At 44.2% G+C, this 15,250-nt stretch overlaps 1 protein-coding gene across 2 annotated transcripts in view; it reads right to left on the reverse strand.

Annotated features, from left to right (window-relative positions):
- Positions 1 to 15,250, reverse strand: part of PAH (phenylalanine hydroxylase) — a 78,052-nt gene that overhangs the window by 17,232 nt on the left and 45,570 nt on the right. For both annotated transcript variants that reach the window (XM_016127066.2, XM_016127065.2), the window contains exons 5-6: positions 9,461 to 9,549; positions 66 to 133 (exon numbers count right to left, since the gene is read on the reverse strand). In XM_016127066.2, the coding sequence (XP_015982552.2) occupies positions 66 to 133; positions 9,461 to 9,549 (157 nt within the window). The remainder of the gene's footprint in view (positions 1 to 65; positions 134 to 9,460; positions 9,550 to 15,250) is intronic.

Consider the following 15,250-nt stretch of genomic DNA (forward strand, 5'->3'; position numbering starts at 1 on the left):
TAAGGAAGAAGTAGGCTAGGAGTGTGCTCTTCTCTCTTCCCTCCCAACAATTAATGCAGACTTACTGTCGGTACTTGTAGGCTATGTCAGCAAAATGCTTGCGTCTTGTCCGGTACACAGGATCTTTAAAACCCTAGGAGAAAGCAGATACTCGATATCTCCAGGCTTTGGAGGGAAAGAACCAGCAGAGCCGTGCATGCTTTAAGTTGGTGCACTGAACTCTTGCAGTGCATCTCTCCTTCCCCTGATTATACCCTGAAAATAAAGCCTTACTAAACTCCAGTTAAGCTCGTCCATCAATAGTATGAGTGACATAGTGTTAGCAACACCTTCATTTCAGTGTGAGCCTCTGTGCCACGGGATTCCAACGTACAAACAGCATAGTTTTTAAGGAAATCTCAACCGCAGCCTTTCTAATTTGTTAATTTTCTAAATTAAGCAAAATCAGTGGGATAGATGTCTATGATGAAGATATAGTCTCCACTAAGTTTTCGATCAATGGTATGTGCCTAGCACTACCTCCTAACTTCTGAATAGACAAATGGTATGTACTCACTTCCACTGCCATTTTTAAAAGTACCATTTATTGAGTACCTGCTATGTTCTAGACTGTGTGTGCGAGGAAATTATTTTGTTTATAACTCTCACGACAAACCCGTAAGGTAGACCAGTATGTTTATCTCCTTCTTTCCAGAATAAACAGTGGCTCAGAGAAATGAAGTCAAGAGAACTTGGGCCAGGATTTGAATCACCCAGACTCATGCTCTTTTCACTACACATCAGCGATTGCCAACCTTTACAACTTGGGAAGGGCTCAGCTAACTGAGAAATCTGTTTCGGTACATAAAGAGGATAATGATTCTCCTCGAAATTGGACTTGCAGGCAGCCTTGCCCTAATAATTAATTCATAAGCAGCACATTTCTGAGTGAAAGAGGCAAACAGTATGGTATTGACATAAAAACATACACACAGACCAACAGAACAGAATCAAGAGCCCAGAAACAAACTAATGCATGTACAGTCAACTAATATTTGACAAGTAAGTCAAAAATTGTCAATGGAGAAAGGATAGTCTCTTCAATACACGGTGTTGGGATACACCATTATTCACAATAACGAAGACATGGGAACGACCTAAGGGCTCACTGATTGGTGAATAGATAAAGAAAACATGACGTGTGTGTATGTATGTGTGTATAATGGAATATTATTCAGCCATGGAAAAGAAGGAAAACCTTCTGACGATATGGATGGAACTTGATGGCATTATGCTAAGTGAAATAAGTCACATAGTAAAAACAAATACTGTATAATCTGACTTACATGTGGGCTCTAAAAAAAAAGCCAAATTCTTAGAAACAGTAGGAACCTGGTTGGTGGGACCATTAAGGAGAGGTCAGTCAAAGGGTATAAAAGACCAGTTAGTTATAAGGAGAACAAGTTCTGGGATCTAATGTACATCATGGTGAGTATAGTTAACAATACTCTATTACATACTTGAAAGTTGCTGGGAGAGTGGACCTTAAATGTTCTCAACACACACACACACACACACACACACACACACACACACACGTAATTATGTGAGATGATGGATGTGTTGACTAACATTATTATGATAATCATTTCGCAATATATATGCGTATCAGATTATCACATTGCACACCTTATATTTACATGGTTATTTGTCAATTGCATATCCGATTAAGCTGGCATGTTATATATCGAAGAAGACATTTTTCAAAAAATTATCATAATCTGTATCTTAATAAGGAAAGAGCCTGATGTCATCACTGTCGCATTTTGTGTTGTTCCCGTCAAGCATTTCCTAATTAGCTGTGCCGTCTACCACTTCAGCAATTTCTCTGTCTCGGCATCCTTCTAAACTAAGGCATTAATGAATCAAAAATAAAGACATATCATGAAACACAATATTTAAAAAGATTTTTTTAAAGAATAAATACTCCTTGGTTTTCAGATACTGTTGTTTGTTTTGCTTGGTTGTGTGTGTTTTTTGTTTGTTTGTTTGTTTTCTTAAATCAGGCCCTACCCATTGGGTAACTCCAAATTAATTTATATTATATTATACTCATATTATATTACATTATGTCATACTACATATAATGTCATTTCATCTGAGAATCTGTAGCATAGAATCTGGCATACGGAAAGAACTACAAACGCTTGTCAAAGGAGGAAAGAAAAGAAAGGAGGAAGAAGGAGTTTCTTAGTTTATTTTCTAGGATACATTTTTGAGAAATAGAAAAATTCAAATATTTCACACTGAAAAAGTAAAGTAAAATTATGAGACGCTTTTCATTCCAAACTTAAGTTCCAGATAAATTAAGTGATTATAGGTTTAGACAAGAGTCAATGACATGATTTATTACGAAGTATAACTTGTTTTCCTTAGAGCACTGAATGGTTTCGAATCATTAATTACAGGTAGAAAAGCTTAGGAACCTGAACACTTAAAACTACTATGGGGTCTACTTTTACTGGGTGAAGATAAGTTGCTTTGTGATAAAAAAAAAAAATGGGCACCATGATTTGATTTCCAAATAGCACTGACATACCCTTTTATGAACCTGTCTACTGGACTAAGTGAAGAACACATCTCCATACTTAGAACTCACAATATAAATGATAACGTTTGCCAATCATTAAGGCTTGACTATTACAGTCATCCTTAAAACAAGTCTTATTTAACAGTCAGTAGAAAACGGCTTTCTCCAAGCCCTAAGTATGGAGTGTAAACTTTTACACTTGCAAAGCATGTTGGAGAACATCTATATATTGTGATCTACATCTGAGAAGGGTGAAGCTCATAGAGCCATTTTCCCAAGGCCCTTAACTGCAGAATCAGTACATCCACTCAAGATTTCTGCTCCAGCTCAAGCTGGTGAGTGGAAGTTTGAAGGTTGAGGCAGGAAACCAAGGAGGCAGGAGAAGAATTCTCTTAACCAGTGGATTTCCACTTCGTCATGCTGCCTCCAGACATGAGGTGCCCATGACAATTTCCCTTCCTCATTTGGCTCTTTAATCTGTAATGTACATTGTCTAGATAGTTTAAATATTTTTCCATCCATTAAAAAAAAAGCTTAATATAAATTTGTATATCCAGTAAGTATCAACTATGCCAGAGGAAATGTATAAATATGTAAATGAAATGATGGAAGAAATATTTTACAATCTAACAAACGTTATGAAAATGAGAAATAGTAACTGCTTTATTCTTCTATACTATTTATGCCTTTGAAGTTTTCAACTGTGAATGTAGATTTTGTTTATAATTGGAAAAAAGTAAAATAATACTAAAAATTCATCTCAAGTCATCATGGGAAGTGACAGCATATTTCTACATTGAGACATGTCAACATACACACACAAAATACATCACAGATTTCCTATAAGGAAGATTTCTAACCATTGTCATTTCCAGCTCAAAGCTGCTAAGTTTATTATCAGTCTGCAATGGGTCCCCACCAACTAAAGTGCATGATCTTTAGACATTTGCCCTCCGCGACCAGGGAAAGAAAGCTATAACCTTGAAATCCATCTCTCAGGGAGTTGGCCTTTCGCGGGGTAAGGGGGCTGCCAGGTGACCACAGGGCCTCAGCAGCCATGTGGACTACCCTCTGAATTAAGCTACAGTTGGTGATGACTAATCATCCTGTCTCAATTTAGACTAATAGCAGCAATTTCAGTAGCACTGCATATAATTTATTTATAATCGCCCTGTCTCAATTAAGCTAATAGCAGCAATTTTGGTTGCACTGCATGTAACCAAGTATGTTTTGACAGGAAAATATATTGTTGGTGAAGGAGTGATGAGGGGAAAGGAGAAGAGGGGAGGAGGGATGGAAGAAAGTAGAGAGAATTCTACACGATGCAAAGTTATAACATCACTTGCAGTCTACATGTGATCGCTTTTCTTAATCCCAGAATTTTTGTCACCTGAGTGTGTTGAAGTGCATGATTTCATTTCTGTGGGGGTTTGGGGTAGAGAGTAAATACAGGAAAAAGTCTTCCGAGTATTCTAGACTGAGATCTTTACTCCATCATTTCTTGATATCATGGCTAAGGTTAAACCTCAGAAACGCCATCTTTAGACTAGGGAGGCGAACAGGGGCGTGGCCTGAGGTTGGTCAGCTCACTTCTCACAGCTTTTAGTTTCTGCATCAGTAAAATGAGACTTTTAATCATAGCCACCTTGGAGTGTTGGGTGGATTAGATTAGGTAATGCAGGCAGGGCATCAAGTAAAATTCTGAGCATAAAAGAGACGCTCAAAAAAACGATGGATTTGTGCAAAATGGGAGAAATCCAAATGCTGAGAAGTCTGGTTCAGAACATAAAAAGGATAGGCTCTGGAATGGGTCATCGAGCCCCATCACCCATCCTTGGCTTTTGAAAGCAGCACCTGTAGAATTCTTACCTTGCTATTGATATTTGATCTAGGCCAACAATGAGAAGCATTTTTAAAGTATCAACCATTGCCATTTTGCACACACTGGCCAAAGATTTGCAAACTAATAGACAACGGCAGTGCTGACCGTGCCCCCTGCACTTGCCCACTCTGCACTGCAGGCCACGGTCATCATTAATGAGGCCAAGAACCTATTCTGGAAAGGATTCAGGTACCTGGTTGCCCGACTCAATATCCTGGGGTCATTGTTTTACTTCTCTCCTCCTTTCTTCCTTCACATTTACTAATCAATTTTTGTCCATCCTTCCTTCCAAATATCTTGAGTCTGTCTTTTTTTACTTTATTCTCACTACTACACCTTAATTCAGGGCCCCATCATTTCTTGCCTGGATCACTATAACTGCTTTCCAAGTGTCCTTTCTCTATCACTTCTCTACAAACCCAGCCACCCTACTCACGTCAGCCCAAATAGACTAATAAAATGCAAATCTGGTGGGGTCACTCCCCTCCTTCAATGGCTTTTCATCACTTTTAGAATAAAATCCAAAATCCTTAACATAGTATACAAGGCTTTATGTGATCCGGCCCTGCCTACATTTCCATCTCTGCGTGAAAGGACAACTGCCTGCATATTAGGTCTCCAAATTTGTCCAAATTGGTCTTATTTTAATTATTTAAACACGCCACGCTTTTTCTCACATTGAGGCTTTCACACATGCTGTTTCCTCTGATCGAAATACTCTTCCCCACTCTCTCAGACCAATAAGCTACTACTTGGCCTTTCCGCCTTTGTTCAAACTGTGCTTTTAGAGACCTTCCTTGATTTTTCCAAAGCTTATTGGTTTCCCTCTACAATACACTCTCTCAGCATCTTCAGTGTTTCTCCTTTTAGACAATCGTTACACTTATTAATACTTATTAAACTCAGGAATCTGTTTGTCTTGGCACTGGATTTTCAGTGCATGGCACACTTGGCAGATTCCCGAGTAAGAGCTGTTTAAAAAGTTATACGAAACTTAGGCAAAAAATTACCATGTGCCTTTTCAAAGTCATATTAGGTCACTGTTTAACAAGCTCCCTCTAGGGGCATGTATATTTATTTGTTTTATGTGCAATGTACTACTTGGTAAGGCCCAAGCTCTTCAAAGTTGGATGCTGACTAACAGAAGATTGATATTGAGACATATTTGTTTTATGGTCCAGTTGCAAATGATTTCTGTCCAGTAGAAAAGAGAACACTCACAGTCATGGTGTCATTGCCTTACGAGATATTAATGATTTGCTTGGCCATCTTTGTGATCTTATTCTGGAATTCTAGTTCTCAATGACCATATTTACTTCAGCCTCTTGTGTCCACCATCTTTGTCATCTTGGTGGGCCCCTCAGTCCTGAGTCGATAAATTTTTGACAGATGTTCACTATATGTATCTGTATAAATGCCTGTTGTTTCTAACTCTTTGAAAGTGGCTCTTTGACAGAACAACTTAGCAAGAGTGCAAGAAGTATGATGACTCAACCAGCTAGTGGACCCTTAGAATACCTTCCGACAGGGTCCCGAGGTGGAGGAGTTTGGGTGGGCGGAAGACAGAGGAAGGGAAAGAAGTATTTGAAATACAGTCCTGCTCTTGGGGAAGAGCAAGGCTTTTGTTGGCGAGTAGGAAAACTTTAACACCTTGAAAGGCTGCAAAGCAGTTTGAGAGACTGGGATGAAATAACTCAGAAGAGCAGTTATGCTGACTGACGTTTTTCTCCTCCGTAAAACCCCTTCCAGTGCAGGTCTTCACCTAGACACTGGTGCAGGCGTTAGGGAAAGTAAAAGAGGGAGCTCTGGGGTTGGGGTCCATGTGGTAGGGGCCACTGGTCCTCCCTGAGGTCTATCCCTCTCCTTCGTTTCAGAGAGCAGTACTGAAATACTTTTCTCTGTCTCCTTTGCAGTTAGTAGTGGCCCTGAGACTGAGCCGTAGTGAGGGGATGGGAGTCACCTTCAATCCTGGCCCATCGAAACCTCTGGGAGCAATTTCCACTCTCTCTCCTATGCACTGGCAGAATGCAGAGGGCTCCGAGGACTGGGAGGAGGGTGCAGCCATTGTGTGGAAGGAGACCTGATCTCTGGAAGACAGTGTGGAGCAACTTCCCTATTGACTACACCGGAAATAAATTCCCACTGGGTTAAGCCATGGAGATTTAGGGGCTGTTTGATAAGCAGTTAGTCTACCCTGGTGGCTAGAGGGCTTAACCCATTTCTCCCTCTTTCCAGAAGTCCTCCCTAACCATTGCAGTCCACGGTGGCCTCAGAACTGATAGTATATAATACGTGACTCATTAATTCTGTACCTTTTTTGCCCGAATTGTATTACCCAAATTGTGTTCCATGGAACACTACCACCATTCAAGATAATGTTGCTAAAGGTTAAAAAGAGGCTCTTTGGGTAAATAAGTTTGAGAAACGTTAGTTTAAATAGATTTTCACTTTTGGAGGACTTTCCAAAGCCTCTAATGAGAGGATGGGACTTGGAAATGCTGGCAATGGAGTTGCAGAGCACAGGGCTTCTCCCTTTGATCATGAGATTCTGTTTCACAGACTGTAGTTTGGAAAACATGAATATGACCCCTTCACTTGTATAGACATTTTATACCTCCTATGACATTTACGTGATAAAGCGGTGGATTTATTTTGATCTGATACTCTGTGCTCAAAGTATAAATCACAGTGCATACAGTTCTAAAACCATTGGGCCTAGGAAACAGGTAGATGGAAGGTTTTCAGGAGCCAAGATATGTGGGTTGGGCCTTAAAAGGTGAATAAAGTTTCTCCCGCAAGGAAAAGGCAGGTGGGAGGATACGGAAAAGCATCCCAGGCACAGGGAGCAACGTTTACAGGAGCACGGAAGCCGGGAATGGCCAGAGAAAAGAAAATCACTTTTACGAATGGAAATCAGACAGATCCACTTGGCTTCTGCCTTCCAGGTTTACGGTTTTATCCCAGTCTCCTCTGCCAGCCCTTTGGGAAGTGTAGATACCCCTCCTCCCACGACCCCACAACTGGAGGCCCCTGGAGGGCAGGGATCACGTTCTAGTAATCATTTCAAGCCCCCATCCTGCACATGGCCTGGGACACAGCTCACAGACATTGTGAGGCCACACTGCCCTCTCGGAGATTCCTCATCTGAAGCTGAGATAGTACAACCTCCCCAGGGGTTATAACACTTAACATCTTAAAATGCAGGTAAAGTAGTTAGCCAGTGCCTGGCACACCGTCCATGCTTACGAAATGTCAGCCCTGAATATCATTCACTTAATAAACGTTTGTGGAAAGGAGAAAGGGAGCAGGGATGGAGGGAAGGCAAGAGGCTGGCAACGTAAGGAGAAAGACGGGGTAGACGGAGTGAAGTAGAGCGATCCTATTTCATTTTCCCACTTCGTGAACCCTGGAAGACGATGCCCTTTACCCTGTGTTTCGGGAATAGTCCTTCCCTGGCCTCATTTCTCAGAGTGGCTGTTTTGGAAACCTTGAAATGAGATATTGGGTCAAACGTCAGTACATACTGCCAAGAACCAGAGGTCAGGGGAAGACGAGAGCATCCTGAAAGCCAGGGGACAGGGCGGAACAGAGGGTTCTTTCAGCAAGAACACCCGCCCCCCTCCTCACTCACTGAGACCAGGGCCTGTGGGGCCTGGGGGGGCTGTGGGGAAGCTCCCCAAACGGTTTATTCTGTCCTTGGCGCAGCAGTTCCTGGATCTGATGAAAAGTCACAGGAAGGAACAGAAAGAGCCTGGCCTCCTTGTCAAGAAGACTGTGTACCTGATAAATTGCATTTTTACGATAAAATCCAAGACACTAAGAGGCCAGGGAGCCAAAGACATAGGCCGGATCTGTAAGGAGAAGTTAATTCCAGAGTTTTAAGGCCAGCTCTATCTGCTCCTGAGGTGACGCAAGGACAGAGATTGGAAATGGCCACGTCTGTGCACTGACCTCTTCTCCCTCTTCCCCAAATGAGGGACATGGGTCAGGGCAAGAGGGCTGGAGGTTGGTCGGAAGAGAAAGGACCCCTATGGGCTGATCCCACGGTCTGAGTCAAAGGCAGCTGGACAGCTTTTCCAGAGAAACGGTACCTTTGGAAAAGCCTTGCTCTCTGGGCCCACAGCCGGGAGTCCCCGGAAAGCGGCCCGTCAAAGAAGATAGCTCATAACCTACTCGGACTCCTGATGAAATACAGACGCTCCCATCGGGCGAAACCAAACCATTGTGAATGAAAACGGCTTTCAAGTCATTTAAAGATTAAAAGAACCATTGGCCTGGGTGGAGAATAAAGGACGATGGTGGCACTTCTCACCCAGGGAGGCTGTCGGAACCGGCCCCGAGCCAGCCCGGGTGCCCCCGCCCCTACCCAGGACCCTCTGCTCCAGAGAAAAAGAGGACAGAACCCTCCCACACTGGTCCTCTACCCAGAAAGCATTAAAGGGCCCACTGCCCTGCCCACAGGACACAGGACAGTCGGAGTCCTCTGTCTGGTACATCAGACTTTTTCAAATCTGGTCCTCACACCTAACACACCCATCCACCATTCTAAAATAGTCCGGATACTTTCAGGATTCTGAGACTTTGCATATACTGTTTCCTCAGCCTGTAATGCCTCTCATTTCCTTATTTGACTAGAATATTCTACTCAGTTTGTTAAGATCTAGTTCCCATGTCACCACTTTCCATGTCCAACTGGACCTGGCAGAGTTGTTAGTATAGGTTACTGTTTCCCAAGCACCTGAATTCAACCTCTGTAATTGTATAAAGTCAGAAGCAAAGATGATTTGTATATGTGTGTGTGTGTGTGTACACATACTCACACATACGTAAACAATAGTCTCTGCACGGTAATCCATATTTGTTTCAACAATAATAATAACTACAATGGTGACTCAAGAAATGATTATCGTACAAACAAACAAATGAAGACACATTGCTCGGGGCGGGGGTAGGGGTGTAGGGGGAGGGGCAGGACAGAAAGCATCTCATCTGCAGGGCCATGGACTCACGGGGTGGTCTGCATCCAGTTCCGCTCCGTAGCTGAGAATCTGGTTGGCAAATCTGTCCAGCTCCTGAACGGTTTTTGGGAACCAGGGCACTGCAACACAGAAAGACAAAGTCCTGAGCGGCAGACCGGAAGGACAGTCCTTATCCATCCACTTTTATGGCTAAACTTTTACGGCTAAAAGTCTATATCCTTTTACCAACCTCTCCCTGTTTCCTCCACTCCCAGCCCTGGGCAACCACTTATCTATTCTCTGTTCCTATGAGTCTCACTTTTTTTTTAGGTCCCACGTATAAATGATGCTAGGCAGTATTTGTCTTTCTCTGTCTTGCTTATGTCCTTAGCATCTTGGAAACTAATTTTAAAACACTTTCCCAAACATATTCCCTTTCCTGGAGATTTTCTCTGAATTATCTCAACAGGCATCTCCCTCTTACTATCATGGTAGAGAAATTTTTGACATTTTCCTTTAGCAGCAAAATATCACGTACAACCCCAGAACATAAATCAGATAAAACCAGAGCTCTTCTAGCATAAGCAAGGATGAGCCATGAGACCCTCATCTCCCTGTCAGGTCTCCCTCCCAAAGGCCTCAGGCATCCGGGCAGCTTTTGATGCCAAAGCCATTTCGAAAGCCACGGGGGAAGTGGAATGAATGGTGTCCGCTAGGCCGGGATCTGACGATGCCTGGCAGAACCTACACCACCTGCGGACTTGCGTTTGGAGCAGCACAGTGGAGGTGGGTCCTGAGCTGTGCAGCCTGGAGAGGCTGAGTTCTCCAGAGAGAGGGACCCGGGGGGGTGGAGCAGGTGGGTGCACCCAAATCCCCAGGGCCGACAGGAAAGGAGGCGCTCAGGGGATGGAGTTGTCCCAGCAATGAACGGAGATTAGGACAGTTGGGTGCCTGAGGTTCTGGCTTTGGTTCACCGTAAGGTCCATGAGGGCGGGAGCCATGAGTGCATTGTATTCCGGGTACACAGGGTAAAGGGAGTAAAGGGAGGGAGGGAGGAGAGAAAGATGGAGAGAGGAAGGGAAGAAAAAGAAGAAAGGAAGGGAGGGAAGAGGTCCAGTTGTGTGAACACGTGCGGCGTTAACATCAGTCACCGTCATCCTCAAGTGTCCACTCTGGTCTCGTTGCCGTTCCTGAAGTGTCTCCAAAACCAGGAAAATATTACGACTCCTAATGTAAAGGTGAGCGGCTGGAGGTCTAAATTACTATTTTAAGATCACGCAGGAATTAAAAAAGTGATAGATCCAGAAAAAAAAAAAATCAGAGAGCAAAAGTAGACGTGGTGGAGGCCCGTGAGGTGAGCCCAAGGCACCCCTCACTCCCCTGAATGGAAGTTTAAGTGGAAAGGTGCTGACCTTGCAGCCAGTCAGGTCTGGCTTAGGATCCAGCCTCCGTCTACCTACTTTCCTCTCTGTGCCTCAGTCCTAACTCTGTAAAAATGGGAATGGCAACAGCAATGGGAAAAGCAGCAAGCACTTTTGAGGCCTTACCATGTGCCAGGCACCGTGCCGGGCATTTGCGGTGAAATATCTCTTTTAACGTAAGAATAATAAGCAAAGGGCGCAGCCCAGCGTCTGGCCCATAAGAGGGAGTTTGCTTTTTCTTGCATGTTATTTCTGATTCTGGCCCAGCTCAGGTCGGGCAGGAAAGAGCATGCGCGCCATCTAGTGGCCAGAGTAGGGAAATGTCATCCATAATCTATATATAGGAAGAACCAGTCACTTTCCACCGAAACAAGATGCTTATCTTAACAGCATTAATAAAGGTCGATGTCAACGATAAAAACTGAGTACTGTTCTAAATATTTTCCCTATGAAGTGGGGATGATTGGTCTTGCCATAGAAGAAATGAGGAAACTGAGGTAGAGAGAAATTAAGTGCCAAATCCAAATACACACAGTGCTAGGAAACAGCAGAGCCAGGATTCAAACTCAGGCCCGGCTGACACTGTGGTCTCAGGTCTTGACCGTGAATCCATCCTACCGTTACAGAAAGGGGACAAAGCAAGGCGGTTGGGAGGACTGGCTGCCTGATTGTCCTCACAGTTCCTCACCCGAGGTTTCCATGCCCCTAAGGCCCCGCCCACTTCTCAAGACGGACTCCCTGTATCCACGACAACAGGAGCAGACATCCTAGTAGCAGTTCTAGCCAGCGCTCGCTGAGCACTTGCCGTGTGCCAGGCGTTGTCCTAAACACTTTACGTACCACCTCACCCAATCCTCGTAACAGCGCCATAACGTCGGCCATATCATTATCCTCGGTTTACAGATGAGGAAACTGAGGAACGGGGAGGGTAAGTCTCTTCACAGACCTCCATGGGCCCCCTTGGAGTCTAGGTGAACTCAGTACATGCTCTGCTCACCTGACATGGAACCTGGCTGCTCACTTTGTCGCCTGAACTTCTTGCCAAGCTTTCCTTTCTCCTTGAGTCCAGCACTTTGCCTTGCACAATGGCCTCTGTCATCAGCACTAGAAATGGGGTCTGCCCCTTACCCAGGCGTGGAAGGACTTGAAAAAGGACATTCCATTGCAGTCAGTCACCTCTGAGACCATCTCTGTTTCCCTGTCACTTTATTTCCAAGGCACCCCTTTCCTACTCATTCATCATCCATCTTTTGCCTGGGAATCATCCATAATTCTGACAGTAACAGCTCCTGTCAGAGACAAGACAAGCCAGCCCTTTCTTGCTCTACCACCTTCTAATTCAGGGGACCCTTAGACTTGCCAAAGGAGATTCCACATATATGTATTGAGCAGCTACAACTACCCAAGCACTGGACATTGGGGGGTGAGTACATTGTGCTTATGTTCTAGTGGGAGCAACAAGAAATAAGCAATAAATAAATTTAAATGCATACCAATGCCAGAAAGTTCTTGAAGAGGGAGGAAGCAGTGTAAGGAGATGGAGAGGGATGGGATGCTATTTTGTATGACATCGTATGACTCCAGACCCCAGGATGATAGTCTTGGCAACTCGACACTGCTTTGCTATCACCCAAGGGGCTCTGGGATAGCCAGGATCCATCATTAGCCTAGAGCTGGTTCCCTGTTTGTCACAGGGAGAGTCAGTCTAGCAGTGATTAAGGGACAGGGGAACAGAGCCACACAGCTTACACAGGAATGCTGTCTCTATACTTACTAACTGTGGTACCCAGAACAAATTATTATACTTCCTTGTGCCTCAGGCTTCCTGGCTGTAAAATGTGGATATAATGGTGCTATAAAGTACTACTTTATAAGAACAATATGAGGTTAGATGAGTTATTACTAAATGTGATTTGCTGAGAACAGTACTGGCACATAGTAAACACAGTTGACCTGTGAACAACACAATTTTGGGCTGCATGGGTCTACTTGCACACGGATTTTTTTCAATAAACAGTATAAATGTATTTTGTCTTTCTTATGATTTTCTTAGTAACATGTTCTTTTCTCTAGCTTACTTTCTTGTAAGAATACAGTATATGATATGTCTGATATACAAAATACATGTTAATTGACTTTTTGTTATCAGTAAGGCTTCCAGTCAACAGTAGGCTGTTGGTAGTTAAGTTTGGGGGAGTCAAAAGTTATATGCTGATTTATGACTGCGCAGGGCTCAGTGTCCCTGACCCCAGATGTGTTCAAGTGTCACCTGTACTATTACTGTTCAGCTGCAAGCTCCAGGAATTTTTTTTTTCTTTACTCTGCCCTTAGCTCAGCATAGCACAGAAAACAGGGTAGAAAGTCTTCCAGCGGGGCCAGAAAGTTTGCCACTTATTTTTTGTATGTGTAACTGAGCGAGTATTTCATCTCTCAGAGCCTTAGTTGTTTCACCCATAAGATAGACAAAAACTATATTATTGCATTTTTTTGTATGAGTTAAATACTACAGCAAATGTGGCACATCTTAGCACAGCAACTGGCTCACAGTAAGTGCTCAGTGTCAACCATTACGATGACAAAAATTTTAATGATGATGATAACAAACGAAGTGGGGAAGAGGAAGAGGAAAGATGCGGGACGGGAGTCAGCAAGGTGGTGGTCAGCCCAGCTCCGATATTGACAGGGTTTCTAATCTTGGGCCTCAGTTTCCCCCGCCATACAATGTGGGTTGCTGGATTCACTTGTTACGTCAGTCTTTTTTGGGTTTCATATCCTGGGACCAGTGGAATACCTGTGAAAGGCTGAGACCAGCCAAAGGACACATGAAAATACACTTCCAGTTCAATCAGTGTGGCCGCCTCACTTGGTGTTGGGAGTATAGTTACTACATTCGTTCAGCTCCCAACATGCATTGCTTCTACCACTCCCCTTTCTCCTCTCACTGAAGAAAGAAGGTTCTACTCCACAGACGGAAGGAAGCCTTTTTGCCCCGACCTTGATTCAGAGCTCTGAGTGCTTGCTGTTTCCTCAGTGAACACCAGAGGGCAGCAGAACCAGCATAGTTTCAGCTCTGAGTGACTTTTTTTTCCCTCCGCTCCTCCGAAGGGAAAACATTAGACTTCTTGTTGGGGGGCGGGGGGTGGGGGTGGGATTAGAGAACTTGAGAAGTTTGCAATGACTCGAAGGATTCGAGACTTGTCAAAGAGGAGACAAAGGTCAAAGCGGCTGAAGCAGGCTGTTGTCACAGGGGGATCCCCACGCAGCCCTGGGAGGGGTGCTCGCCCAAGTCCAGGGGCTTCCAGTGGCTTCTGGGCCACGCGTCATCATTCCGAAAAGGCTCAGAACACAGCAGACCGGAGAAGTGCCAAAGCTTGGTGGCTAATCACAGCCTCTGGAGCCAGACTGCCTGAGTCCAAATCTTGCCTCTGCTGCTTCATGTCTTTAGGACTTTGGGCAAATTATTAAACTTCTTTGTTCCCCAGTGTCCCATCTGTAAAATGGCTATAATAATAGTAGGTACTTCTGAGTGTGTGAGGATTAAATCTACTAATGCATGAATAGTGCATAGAACAGTGCTTGGTACGTAGCAACTGCTTTATCAGTCTTTGGAGCTGTTAGCCTTATTATATTACAGAACCCACGTGACAAAGAGTGACAGGCCCAGTGCACACTCTCCCCAGGCAGCAGCCCAGCCCTACCTTTGAATCTATTCCTCAACCCCTCGGCTGATGTTAAGGCATCATCTCCTTGGGTATAACCTATATGTCATCTGGGTAGAAGGAAGACCTGAGTCAGACCTAATGATTAAGAGTTCACCAGCTGTCACCTTAGAGAGCAGGGACAAAGCTTAAGGAAATGAGACCCAGGAAAGGCAAGTTCCGGGTGTTGAGGATGAGGGATCAAGGTCCTGACATGCCTCACTTCCCAGGGAAGAGGTGACTTGAGCAGGGCCATAAAGCGAACAGTGTGGGGACACCGGGAGCTCAAGGCAGAGACACTACAGAGGACCCCAGACCAAACTTCTACATTTGTGTCTGCATTTTATGCTGAGCAAAGGGTATGAGCATCCTGGATTGGAAGCCAGCGGGTCTACATTCAAGTTTTCTCTCTCCCACCCACAAGCTGTGACTTCAAGTAAGTCACTTGATGATTGATCTTCTAGCTTCTCATCTGTGAAACAGGAAAGGCAGTCAATCCCTCGCCTGCCTCCTGGGTTGGGGTAAGAAGCAATTGACTCACAGGTTGATCTGTGCGGTCATTACACTTAAAACACACACACACACACACACACATCCACACACACATGCACACCCCAGGGACGCTTATCTAGTCAGGTAAGTAAGGTCACACACGCCACTGGTGGCCAGGCTGGAGTTCATACTTGTGTCTCAATCCTCTACAACTGGGCTTTTCCACTTTT

This window comes from Rousettus aegyptiacus, unplaced genomic scaffold (assembly GCF_014176215.1).
Source record: "Rousettus aegyptiacus isolate mRouAeg1 unplaced genomic scaffold, mRouAeg1.p scaffold_m13_p_2, whole genome shotgun sequence".
Taxonomy (NCBI): domain Eukaryota; kingdom Metazoa; phylum Chordata; class Mammalia; order Chiroptera; family Pteropodidae; genus Rousettus; species Rousettus aegyptiacus.